At 41.0% G+C, this 12,517-nt stretch overlaps 1 protein-coding gene across 1 annotated transcript; it reads left to right on the forward strand.

The window, feature by feature from the left end:
* The first annotated feature begins 550 nt into the window (after positions 1 to 550).
* NCBP2 (nuclear cap binding protein subunit 2, 20kDa) lies at positions 551 to 9,179 on the forward strand. Its single transcript, XM_008592873.1, has 4 exons — positions 551 to 704; positions 4,115 to 4,296; positions 6,973 to 7,111; positions 7,536 to 9,179. Exons 1-4 carry the CDS (start codon positions 627 to 629, stop codon positions 7,605 to 7,607), a joined length of 471 nt encoding a protein of 156 aa, XP_008591095.1. The 5' UTR covers positions 551 to 626; the 3' UTR covers positions 7,608 to 9,179.
* The last annotated feature ends 3,338 nt before the right edge of the window (positions 9,180 to 12,517 follow it).

Consider the following 12,517-nt stretch of genomic DNA (forward strand, 5'->3'; position numbering starts at 1 on the left):
GCAGTGCCCGGGATGACTCCTTCAACGCCGAGGCCGGTGTAGAGCCCAGAACAGAAAGTAGGCGACCTCGACCTGGCCCAGCCCGGGTTTAAGTGTTTGCGCCTGGGCCCCTCTGGCTACCTGGTGGTGGCCCCGGGCGGTCCCGGAGGCCGCGGCGTAGCTCCTGGGTGAAGGCGTCTTTGAACCGCACAACGCGGCGGCCCAGGGAACCCACTGGCCCAGCAGCGAGGCCCCGCAGGCGGCGGGCAGCGTCCTGGCCGCGCAGCTGGGCCTGCAGCAGTGCGAAGGCCGTGAGCTGTGCCGCACGTCGGATGGGCCGCGACTCGGACAGACGCTCCACCAGCTGCGGGCTGTGCAGCAGGGCTGCCAGCAGCCGCCGAAGAACCATCCTCTTCCGAGCGCCCCGGAACCAGAAGCACGCTGTTCCCACCTTCCGATCGGCGAAGCAGAATCACGGACCACGTCTGCGCCCGCGCCTCCTGATGACGTCAGTGCCACACTCTGATTGGCCCCTACATATTCCGCTTTCTGCAGCCTTCTCCGCGCGTTTCCGATTCCGCCAACGCCACTGCTGGTGCAGCCCCGTTGTTCCGGCGTCGCCGCGTCCTTGTTCACCTCTGGGCACTATGTCGGGTGGCCTCCTGAAGGCGCTGCGCAGCGACTCCTACGTGGAGCTGAGCCAGTACCGGGACCAGCACTTCCGGGTGAGGGAGGCCGGGCCGCCAGGGCAGAAGGCCCTGGGCCAGAACGCCGAAGAACGGTTGGCACTTGTCTCATTGTGTCGTCTCCATTATGCTGGTGTCCCGAAACGCGAAGTACAGACCCGGTGCCTGCTCGGGAGGCAGAGAGTGGATGCTGGAAGGGTGTTTGGATATCACGGAATCCCCTGACTCTTATAGAAAGGGAATTTGGGGCCGACCCCGTGGCTGCACTCGGGAGAGTGCGGCACTGGGAGCGCAGCGATGCTCCCGCCGCTGGGGGTCGGATCCTATATAAGAATGGCCGGTGAGCTCACTGGCTGAGCGCGGTGCGGGCGACACCAAGCCAAGGGTTGCGATCCCCTTACCGGTCACGGAAAAAAAAAAAAAAGAAAGAAAGAAAGGGAATTTGAAGCTCGCTTTCACATTCGCTTGTAGCCGCTCCCTGTACCCGGCCAGTGCAGAGAGGTTTGAGCAGCGGTAGTGGTGGCGGCTCCCGTTTTCACGGGCTGTGCCTCGGGAAAGTGACTATGTGAAGACGGGAAGAGGTGTCTTTTTCACTCCCGAGTTTGTGGAGGCACCTTTCTTACCCAGACACTGGGCCTTTAAAAGAAAAAAAAAAAAAAATCAGCCAAACAGTTCCCTTTGGCGCCCTGGGTTCTTTCCTTCTTTTGTAGGCCGGCCCTACGAGGTTCTACGCGAAGTTGAGTCTTGTATCCGCCCTTGGAGAGGCTTCGGAGTGGGGGTGTGGACCAGCAAAGCAGGGCACGCTGAGGGTGACTGGATGTCAAGATCAGAGAATTCCTGGATTTCAGAAGAGGGGGATTTAAGTTTAGGCTGTGTCACAGTGTATTTTGTGGAAAAGAAGAAGGCCGTAGATATTAAAGGCGAGCTTTTCAGTTATCTGCAAAGGCGGGCATGGGGTGGAGTACGGTGGGCGGCACTCATTAACTCATTTATTTATAAACCTTTATTGAGTGCTGTTGTAGAAGCCTCTGCTAAACCCTAGAGGGAGAGGAAAGGCTATTCCTGCACCTTAAGAGCTCATAATGCTGTAGTAAGGATTGTAAATGGAGGCAAATAATCAAAATCTAAAGCAGAAATAAGTGGGAAGGGACGGGCTTTAAGAATTCAAAAATGAAAAAAAAAATCCCCTTGTGACTGGAAAAGGAGAGGACGCCTATAGAGGGTATAGGCGTGGAGCATGTGTAAAATGTGTTAGTAGGGTAGGAAAAAGGAAGTTTTGTTTAAGGCCAAATTGAGAAAGCTCTTACATTCACTCGCTCAGTCAACAGTTTTTAAATGGTTACCATGTGCCAGGCGTGATTTTCACTTCTACCACTTTCACAGTTCTCATTACTTTAAACAGTTCCACATCATTACCATCTTGAATTTAAAGCATCCTGCAACATTATGATTGTGAAAGGATTCGACTTTTGCTATTATTCATCTCTGCAGTCTAAAGCCTATAGCTTTACTTACCATGTGCCAGGCGTGATTTTCACTTCTACCACTTTCACGGTTCTCATTACTTTAAACAGTTCCACATCATTACCATCTTGAATTTAAAGCATCCTGCAACATTACGATTGTGAAAGGATTCGACTTTTGCTATTATTCATCTCTGCAGTCTAAAGCCTATAGCTTTATTTAGATAGTAATGCGATATTGTTATGCGGAATTTCTAGTGTTCCCTGAGTGGAATCCACATTAATATCTTAAGTACTTACTTCACAGTTGACTTAAGCTGTAGGCTATTTGTTTGGACATTACTCACATGTGTGAGAAAAGTAGAAAGAAAAAGAAAATGTCTCCTGTACATAATTTTAACAAATCAGTACCATCAGTAATATAAAATGAATCTACTTTCTCTAATGTCTCCTTCCAAAGTTGAAAACCTGTTTTTAACATAGAATGACTATTGTTCTGTGGTCTTTTCAAGGCAGTATAGTATTGGGGATAGGACTGGATTTGAATTCCAGCTACAACTACTGTGTAGCTGTGTGACCTTAGGTTACTTAACTGTCTTTCCTCCTATGTAAAATGGGGATAATAAGTTAGGATATACCTTGTATAGTTCTTCTGAGAAATGAGACAGCATACATGTAAGTCTCTGACCTGCATTCCCTTGCTCCCCTACCCCCCCACCACCCCAGGCAGACTTAGTTACCAGTTTCTTGTGTATGATACCTGTGAATGTTCATGCTTTTAAAAAATGTAACTTGGGAGTATACCCTTCACACTGTTCTGTACCTTGCTTTTTTCATTTTGTACTACTTCTTGGAAATGTTTTATATCACTGCATGTAGATGTACATTTTTCTAAGGGCTGCACAGTTTTATATTTACAGATGTACCATAATTTATTTAATCAGTTTTCTTTTGATGTGAGTTTAGATGGTTGCTCTATCAGTGAATGTGATCATGAGGCCTATTAATCTGAGCACTGTGCTAAAAATGCATTCACAGACAAATAATGCAAAGTCATATTCTCAGAGTGAAGGAAACTGGATCAGCATTACATATGGAGTAGTAAATGAAGAAGGAAGGGCTACTCAGCTACTCTCCGAGCTGGAATACCACTGGTGTGGTTAATGTCACAGCCCTAACCTGGGTCACAAGGGCCTGGGAACAGATCAACTGGTAGACCTTCTATTTCATCACAATTTTCCTCCTTTAGTGGAGGCTAGAAGGTCCAGGGACAACCTCAGTAGTTTCTGAGAAGGCATCTAAAATACCATGTCAGCCTATGATGAACCATCTTGTCCGCAGGGCCTGTCAGATGTGTTGGCAGAAGCCCAGTTATACTCCTGTCTGTGGCTTTATCCTGTCTTCCAATTAGGAAGCCCATTAAGAAATTGAGCTCTCTTTCATTTTTAGTGGTCACTACATTTTCTCCTAAACTTAGAGGAAAACATATGAGCATGTAAATCATCTAAGCACAGTTGTTGCTTAGAATAGTCTCTATGGGTATATTACAAGTGAAACTCTTATCTCTGAAAATCCATTTATTTTTCACTACAGAGGATAAAAGGACCTTTTCTAATATATTAGGTCAATGTCCAGAATTTAAACTTGGACCATTAGAGAAGGATCCTGTGCTGAGGATATAGAGTGTGTAGGAAAAAGGCATGCTACTTGTGTGGCATTATGGTACAGGAGAAGGAAGGTTGCATGCTGTATAACTTTTGAGCCTTGTCTCTCTACTAAAAGCAGTCAGAACCTTGCATAAGTGCTTCATAAAATATGAACACTCTCCTTTTATTTTTGGCAAGGGATTTGTGGTGTATTGGGATGATGAGAGATTTGATTTCCAAATCAGAATTAAGGAAATTTTTTGCCATACTTAGAAATATTACTTGAGCAAAGATCTTCATAAGTTGTATTGCTTAATTTTGTCTCTATTTGAAATTCTAGGGTGACAATGAAGAACAAGAAAAATTACTGAAGAAAAGCTGTACATTGTATGTTGGAAATCTTTCCTTTTACACAACTGAAGAACAAATCTATGAGCTTTTCAGCAAAAGTGGTGACATAAAGAAAATCATTATGGGTTTGGATAAAATGAAAAAAACAGCATGTGGATTCTGTTTTGTGGAGTATCCTTCCTGTGTATCTAATGTAGCTGTTGAGCCAGGGTAGAGAGCTGAGAGTGGATGGTTGCCTGTTTTTAAAAAAATGAGGGTATTAGCTTAATAGCATCCCTACACTAGTCTTTACTTCCTTCATCTACTTTTGTCCAGTGTGTCTACATTTTATATTACGAAAGCTGTTAATTACATTCAAGTCCGTGCCTTGCTTATGGTTGATTCTTTAGAAGAATGCCTTTCAAGAATATATGCCCTTTGTGTTTTTTTTAAAAAAAAAGGCAAAGGATGTCATGAAAATAAAATCTCCATACCATTCTAAACCCCTAATTCTGTTCCCTAGAGGCAGTTACTAGTGTCATGAGTGTCTTTCCAGAAATAACCCTGTAAATTTGTGGTAGCGTATTATATGTGCTACCTTTTTAACCTATCTTAGAAATTGTTACAAGTCAACACATTTAGGTCTATCTGTTTTTAAAATGGCTGTATAGTATTTTCATTCTGTTGGTGTATATAGATTGGTTTTATAGGAAAAACTCAAAACTATTTACTTGTGATCATTCTCTTTCTGGAGATTTTGTAAATATTGGACCTCCTGGATTTATCCTTTAGGTCTTTATATATATATATATATATATATATGGTCATTTTATTTTATATTCTGAGAAATTTCCCAGACCTGATGTAATGTATTTTGAATTTTTTTCTATGCCCTGAATTATGTTTGTTTTGGTTGTCTTTATGCTGTAAATTTTCCTCATTGTCCGGTGATCTCTGGGTTTCTGTTCATAATTAAGGAAAAGAAAGCTAACTCTTTGGACCCAGGCACGGCTTCTCTCTTAAGTTGCTAGCTTCCTTTTGGGATATGTGGGTTTCCCAAATGCCAGAGTGAAAAGACAATTTATTTTGGCCTGCTAATGTCAAAGACACTAGGTTCTTCTAGACAGTTTATTCAAAACCCTATTGTTTTATTTTTATTTTCTGGCATCAAAGCCTTCCTGCTTGCAGGTCTTCTACATAGACCTTTAATTAAAAAGAGACCTTTAGGGCCGGCCTGGTGGCGCACTGGAGAGTGCGCCGCTTGGGAGCGCGGCGGCGCTCCCACCGAGGGTTTGGATCCCATGTGGAGACCGGTTCCCGCTCACTGGCTGAGCGCGGTGCGGGCGCAACACTGAGGGTTGCGATCCCGTTGCCGGTCCCTGGTATGGGCGCAACACCGAGGGTTGCGATCCCGTTACCGGTCAGTAAAAAAGACAAAAAGGAAAAAAAAAAGAGAGACCTTTAATTAAACCATATTTGCAGCCTCACTTCTTACTCAGCTGTGAAGAAAGAGCCTACTGTAATTGCTATCTCCTTCTCTAATCTCCTTCAAGAATATTTCAGACTGACTTTGTTTTATCCATTAGCACTCTTCTATTCCTTGGGTGTATGCTTCTTTCCTATCCCTTGAATGGGGCCTTGAGAAAGAAAGGAGAAATGTTTGTTTACACTTATCTCCTTGAACCAGAAGCCCTGCTTTTGAACCTTTTCTCCACTGTGATTGTGGTATCTGATATCTGGGTTCAGTAAGCTGCTTCCATTCTCCTCAGACACAAGGGACCAGAGTGCCCAGGTTTTACTTTTGCCTCTGGTAGCAGTATCAAAAAACAGTTCACAGGGCAAAAGAAAATCTCCTTAGTAATCAGTCTCTGAGAACCATAGTGTTTTTGCAGTTGCCTTATAGAGATCAAAGATCAACAATCATAATGGCAGATGCCCAAAGAGAGGCTGCTATTTTCAACTAGTTTCTCTGTTTGTCCTTCTAGCATTCATTTCATTCATTGAAAAAATTACTGAATGCCTGCTATGTGCTAGGCATTGTCTAGGTGCCAGACACAGGAATTTCACCAAGTGTTTTCATACCTGTGTAATTAAAGACAAGAAAAATAAGTCTAGACCAGCATTTCCCAAACCTAGTTAATAATTATAATTGCTTATACAATACTACTCCAAGTAGATCTGATTAAATAGGTTTGGGAACTACTAACCTGAGTGATACTTTGAGTCTTTCCTTCTAGTGAAGTTCTGTGGCAATTTAATATGCACTGCGACCTTCTCTTAAGGTTGTTATCGAATATACAGTGCCCAATTTGGATGTTGTCATTTTTTGGATTAGAAGTGTACAATATGTGCTCTAAACCTGCACCAAACATATTTAATATTTTGCAAACCAAGGGCTGGCCCTTGGCTCACTTGGGAGAGTGTGGTGCTGTTAACACCAAGGCCCTGGGTTCAGATCCCTATATAGGGATGGCCGTTTAGCTCACCTGGGAGAGCGTGGTGCTGACAACACCAAGTCAAGGGTTAAGATCCCCTTACCAGTCATCTTTCTTAAAAAAAAATTTTTTTTAAATAAAAAAAAATTTGCAAACCGAATTATGGGGACAATGGGACCAAGTAAGTATTAACAGGAATATCCAGGGAACCATGATGAACTTAACCGTGGATAAGTGTCATATTTATGTCCCTAGGTGCTTCTGGACCAACCTCCAACAGGCCTGTACAAGCTGAATTATTGTCTTTGAACTGTGTCTGGTTGGATTAGCTTTTGTACTTTTTCTTAACAACTCGACTTCATTTAGGTGTTCCTGCCTGTATTTCCAAAAATGTTTGGAGAAATGCTAGTGTTCCTTAATACTTATACTTAAGATACTATTCAAGAGCAGATGCAGAAAATGCTATGCGATACATAAATGGAACTCGTCTGGATGACCGGATCATTCGCACAGACTGGGATGCTGGCTTTAAGGAGGGCAGGCAGTATGGACGTGGGCGATCTGGGGGCCAGGTATGCAGGAAGGATCTCTGGGCTCAGGCTTCACTTGGGGTTCCAGTCAGAATGACAGGTGTTTTGTCAATTTGTATTTGCACTTTTATAAATATCTTTGTGCCTATAACCTTGGCTTGTAGTGAATCTGAAAACCATCCACTGGTTTTGGTAAATTGCTTTTTTAATCCTTGAAATAGTATATTCTATATATTTCTACAAGTAAGCATTATTGAAGTACTGGTTAGATATTTTCCACCTGCAAGAATGTCTAGAACAAAAGCAAAATGGACCAAAGTGAGTTTTGAGTTTTAAGTTTTCACTTTAAAATAAAGAGCCTTACTGCTTGAATGTTCAGATTATGGCCTCTGAAAAGGTTTAGCTGTTTGTCTGACGTGTTTGTTACACCAGTCTCTAGACTATAACTGTGTTCTTTTCAATGAAGGTACGAGACGAATATCGGCAGGACTATGATGCTGGGAGAGGCGGCTATGGAAAACTGGCACAAAACCAGTGAGTGATGAGAGCTCTGTCAGTGAAAAACTCACTCCTTTGGCCTATTGAATTTATTGAAGAACATTACCCAAGATCTACAAACCAACCCATTTTTACCAAGCTTTGATCAGTATCTCTACTGAGCTGGAAACGTCTCTGTGATATTCCTCTGGAAATCATTAAATGACAGAATCCAAAAGAATGCCTTTAATTCTAGTCTTAGAGAATCTTGGCCATGTGCCAGGTTACCAGAATGATTTCCCGTTACCAGGTCAAAAACTGTGTTCCTGATCTAAAATGTTGATTAGTTTGTCAGCCAAAAATACTATACTTCTTTTAGGGAGACTGGAAAAATTAAATTTGTTTTACCACATTTGAGTTGTAAGTAGGTTCATGATCTACACTGGGGCCTGGAGTTATTTTTTAAATTTAAGTTTACATGAGATAAAGTTTAATAAATGGAACTTTGCTATGTGGTATAGCTTTGCTCTAAATTAGAAACAGATATTTGACAACTGAATTTGTTTTCTATTGACTTCTAATCTCTAAATGCAAACTTGGAGGTCAAGGGACCTGCTGAAATTGTCTGTGTGAAAGTAAGCTTTAGACAGTCCCAGGGAACATCTGCTTCCATTCTTTACATATCAGAAAATTAGGAAATTAGAAAAAATAAGGGTTTGTAATAGAGAACCTCAAATACTCTAGGGGATGGGGGTGACAGTGTCAGTAGGAAATGGGATGAAACAGCAAGAGACATGAAACACTGCCTCGATATGATGAAGGTTGCTGTCAGGGCCATTAGATTTATTCTTTTAAATTTTCAGAGTGATCTTGGGAATGGAGTGGGTTTAAAAAGGAGCTTGGAAGGGCTGACTGGTTAGCTCAGTTGGTTAGAGTATGCTGCTATACCAAGGTCCAGGGTTCTGTAGACCAACCAGCTCCCTCACTCCCTCAAAAAGGAGCTTGAAGATTGAGAGGATGCTTAAAAAGAACAGACATACTTCCTGCAGGAAATGTCTGTCTCAGCCAATTCTCACATTGAAGTCTCTTTTTTGTCCAAACTGTACATACTGATGTTCAAGTCTTAATAGTGAGCTGATGGTCTCTATAGAGAGTCCAGATAATGTATTTTGCATTTGTAAGGCAAGAGGTGATTCCTAATATTATATGTGAGCTATTGCTTGTCTACTATAATTTGCCCTGATATGAAAAAATGTGAATTTTTTTTCATCTAGCAACAGAGTATCTTCTAACTTCTAGTAGTTCGTGGAAGTTGGGGGCTGAAGTACCTCAGTGTGATTGTTTTCCATGTACAGTCAGTGTAGGTTTTCTCAAATTCAAACTGGTTATCTGAATTTTTTTTAAAAACTATAATTAGTTGTAAGTCCTTAGGAAGAAACCATTTGCAAACATTTAATTTAAATGAGAATACACTTCATTTTTTAAATTTCTTTTTACACTGTAGTTTGAACTTATTTTATATTCCTTTGTAGTAAAACATAATTCATTTATATAGGCCTTAAAACCACACACAGTGGTTCTTATTTGAATTGTGTCTTCTGTAACAGGTTTCAATAAAGTTGGACCAAATTATCATTGTCTTTGCCCATTTCCTCACCCATAAAGAGGGACATGTTCTGGAATTCCCTTACTCTGGACTATCTGTGTATGAGTTCTGAGGGGAATCTATGAGTAATGTGCAGAATTTACTTGTCCATTTTGATTTGACAGTTGCTACTTAGCTATGGCTTTTCATTTGAGGAGAGAGTGCAGATGTTCTTGTCAATATGATAAAAGATGTACCTAGCAACCTTCTCTATTGATGGAGAAATAAATTAGTTTTTTTCCAGAAAACATATGCTCTGGATGATTGGAAGGGAAGGGAAATAAGGGTTGAATTAAGAGGACCTGATGTTTCTTGGGCTTGAGGACACTGAATATGAGTCTTTTCATTGCATTCTTCTTACCTATTTGTCAGGAACAATATCTGACCCATTTCTCACTTTAATCAGAGAAAGTGAAAATTCACACATGTATGCTAAGATTAGGGAATACAATATGTGGGTGAAATGTCAGATCTAGCCAGACTGGGATCTGTAGACTTACTGGGTCCCTATACATTATTAGCTAAAGCATAAAACTTGAGACTTGCTTTAGAGTACTAATACCCCATATGGTAGCCATTAGCCACTTGTAGCTATTTAAGTAAAATAAAATTAAGCATTCAGTGTCTCATCATACCATATTTTAAATGTTTAATAGCCACATGTGGCTAGTGGCTATTGTGACTGATGAAAATACAGAACATTTCCATCACTGCAGAAGATTTTATTGGATACTGCTGCTCTACAGGTAGGCTGCTTAGGGCCCACTGTTCACTGTTCTTAAATGAACCATGTCATGACTGGAATGTCACTGGGAAAAAATACTACTCAACAAACAGTACATGTCAATTCAATACAAGAGAACACAAGTTTATAAAGGCATTTAGTTTATTTCTCAAAAAAATATTTTGCTAGAAGGGTTGAACACTGTAATTTTACATGATAATTTTTCAATAAATTCTTTTTCTGACCAACAGGTACCGTTTTAAGTGAACAGCTTGTCTAGGTCTGATTTTGTAACATCCAAATACAATGAGCACTTCCCTGATGGTATTCCCTAGGTCTTCTTAATCATCTACAGGCCAGGAGGCAGAGCCTACACACAACAAAGTATGTGCTTTATAACTGCTGAATTCAGTTTCTTATATAATTAAGCAGAGCAGGTAATCAGTAGATCTAATCCACATTATTAATACACAGTTTCTCACCTGAAGGGTCTGACCACCCACCCAGATCCCCCAATTACTTCTAACCCAGGGAAGCAGTGAACCACAACTGCAGAGAAAAAGGGCAGCTCAGATTAGGCTAGTGCTGGCTGTATCCCAGTTAGGTCTGTTTTTGTTTTGTCCCAACTATAAATTCAAGATGACCATGTTACTCATATGCAATGTTAAGTAGAAAAGCCAAAAAATGTGATTTAGGGATTATTGGCAGCAACTGCTTCTTTTTCCTTCCTTAAAAGGCTACCTGAAGGTTGATTACCTATAATTCTTGACAGAAGTTAACTAAAAGTTGAATTAAATCTACAATAGATTCAACAAAAGGAAAAACCACTGGAAAGCAGCAACTATTGCCCGATAAGTTTGCTGATGGAGAGGACCAGGCAGCTTGTTGAAGGCTTGTCTTAAGTAGCTTTTAGTTTGTACCATCTCCAAAAGCATAAGGTCTGCATACCTTGTGGACACCTAAACAGTTCAGTGCCAAGCTAGTGACAGTAAAGTAATGTCTGTCTCTCACCAACAACCCAGAATATATTTCAAAAATGCCTTTGTTGCAAGGAAGCAATTATTGCAAACATCAGGACAAAGGACATTTTAATCTAGGACTTGAGCTAAACAGAGGTTTACAAGAAATCACAAGAAGAGAGGGAAAAGCAACTATGTGTGCTGAAACCAAGTTTCATGAATGACAGAAACATTTTAAAAAACACTTAAAATATTCGTTTAGGCTAAACCAAGCGAGGCAGTGCACTTCAAGGTGCCCATTAAGCTGGAAGTGAGTCACTGGACTTGGACATCTTACCTAAGGGTCTCTATGCTTATCCCTGCACACCTCAAGTGCTGACAAGATAACCACTTCTCCAGTTGGAGGAAATGGCAACTCAAGCTCTGGGTGTTAAGGTCCTTACAGGAACATAATTCTGTCTCTTCTGTATGCCTGGTTCTGTCAGTGAGCAAGTGAGATACTTCCTCACTCTGAAGTACAAGACATTTCAAATCGACAGCCTAGTTACTGGCTACTTTGGTAAAGCCCAAAACAAAAAATCAGAGGCAAATGTCTCACATACAAATTTTGAAAAAACCTCACGTTTGTACATCACGTCTTAAAAATCTCAAGAATCTTTCCCACTTTAAAGTGTCATCTTTCCTAATGCTGACACAACCCTACCTGTAGCAGCATAAAGTGCCTCTACTCTCAGGCTTTTTAATGACTTGAAGCACAATAAGAAATACTGACCTGGTTCTATACTAAGGAGTCTAAGTATGAAGGACTCGGGAGAGGAAAGTGCTGGGGCTACTTCCCCGTGTCCACACTGGTGTTGGGAACCCTGCATGTAAACATGGTCTGACTCAACCTTAAACTGTTGGCAGTCAGCCCTCTCAGCCATACCCTATAGCCAACTTAAACATTTTAGCTCTTTGTTTTTAACACCCCACACCTAACCAGGTATAAATTCAGGTATCTTCTGCCATTTACTTGATATTTTTCTGTACAAGCTTCTGAGTTTCTTACATATATATTTGTTGTTTTTCCTCCCCAGATTCAGAAAAGATAATTGGGTAGGTTTAATATACGTTTTATTTCCTTTCCTTTCAAATATGTCCTAAAAGGCCAGACTAAAGATAGATCCAGTACTTTACTCCTAATGCAGCTAAGTGCAAAGACAGGTCCACTTCAGCCTTTTCCCAGAAGATGAGGTTCAACAGAAGAGGAAAAAGAACTCATGTGCTAGAGTTTCAAGACTGGTGACAAAAAAGCCAAATGAGCCCTGCATTTTGCTAAGATCACTAAAGATAAACCTCTAGTACATTTGCTGCACTCTCATAGAATCAAGTTGTCTTTACTACCTTCCCTCTTCACCACCTGCAAAAGACCTGAAGTCAGTCTTTGACTTTGAATGTTTATATTTTAAACACCCCTGAAATAGAAAAGTATTTGGTAAATCTTTCATATGGTAGGCAACAAAAGGGAAGTGACAGTTTGCAAATTACCCCTAGAAAGGCTGAACTCATTTGTTTGACCCCAGATTTGAGGGATGTTAAGTTCTTTTAACAGGTCAAAAACAGAAAAACCCAGGGAATTCAATGTCCTAGCAAAAGTCTTCATA

This window comes from Galeopterus variegatus, unplaced genomic scaffold (assembly GCF_000696425.1).
Source record: "Galeopterus variegatus unplaced genomic scaffold, G_variegatus-3.0.2 Scaffold8422, whole genome shotgun sequence".
Classification (NCBI taxonomy): Eukaryota; Metazoa; Chordata; class Mammalia; order Dermoptera; family Cynocephalidae; genus Galeopterus; species Galeopterus variegatus.

Bases quoted from the DNA above. Each gene is read 5' to 3' on its own strand.
- NCBP2 (XM_008592873.1), top strand. From the start codon at position 627: ATGTCGGGTGGCCTCCTGAAGGCGCTGCGCAGCGACTCCTACGTGGAG. The intron at 705-4,114 runs GTGAGGGAGGCC...TTGAAATTCTAG, and splicing joins ACCGGGACCAGCACTTCCGG to GGTGACAATGAAGAACAAGA. The intron at 4,297-6,972 runs GTATCCTTCCTG...CTTATACTTAAG, and splicing joins TGTGGATTCTGTTTTGTGGA to ATACTATTCAAGAGCAGATG.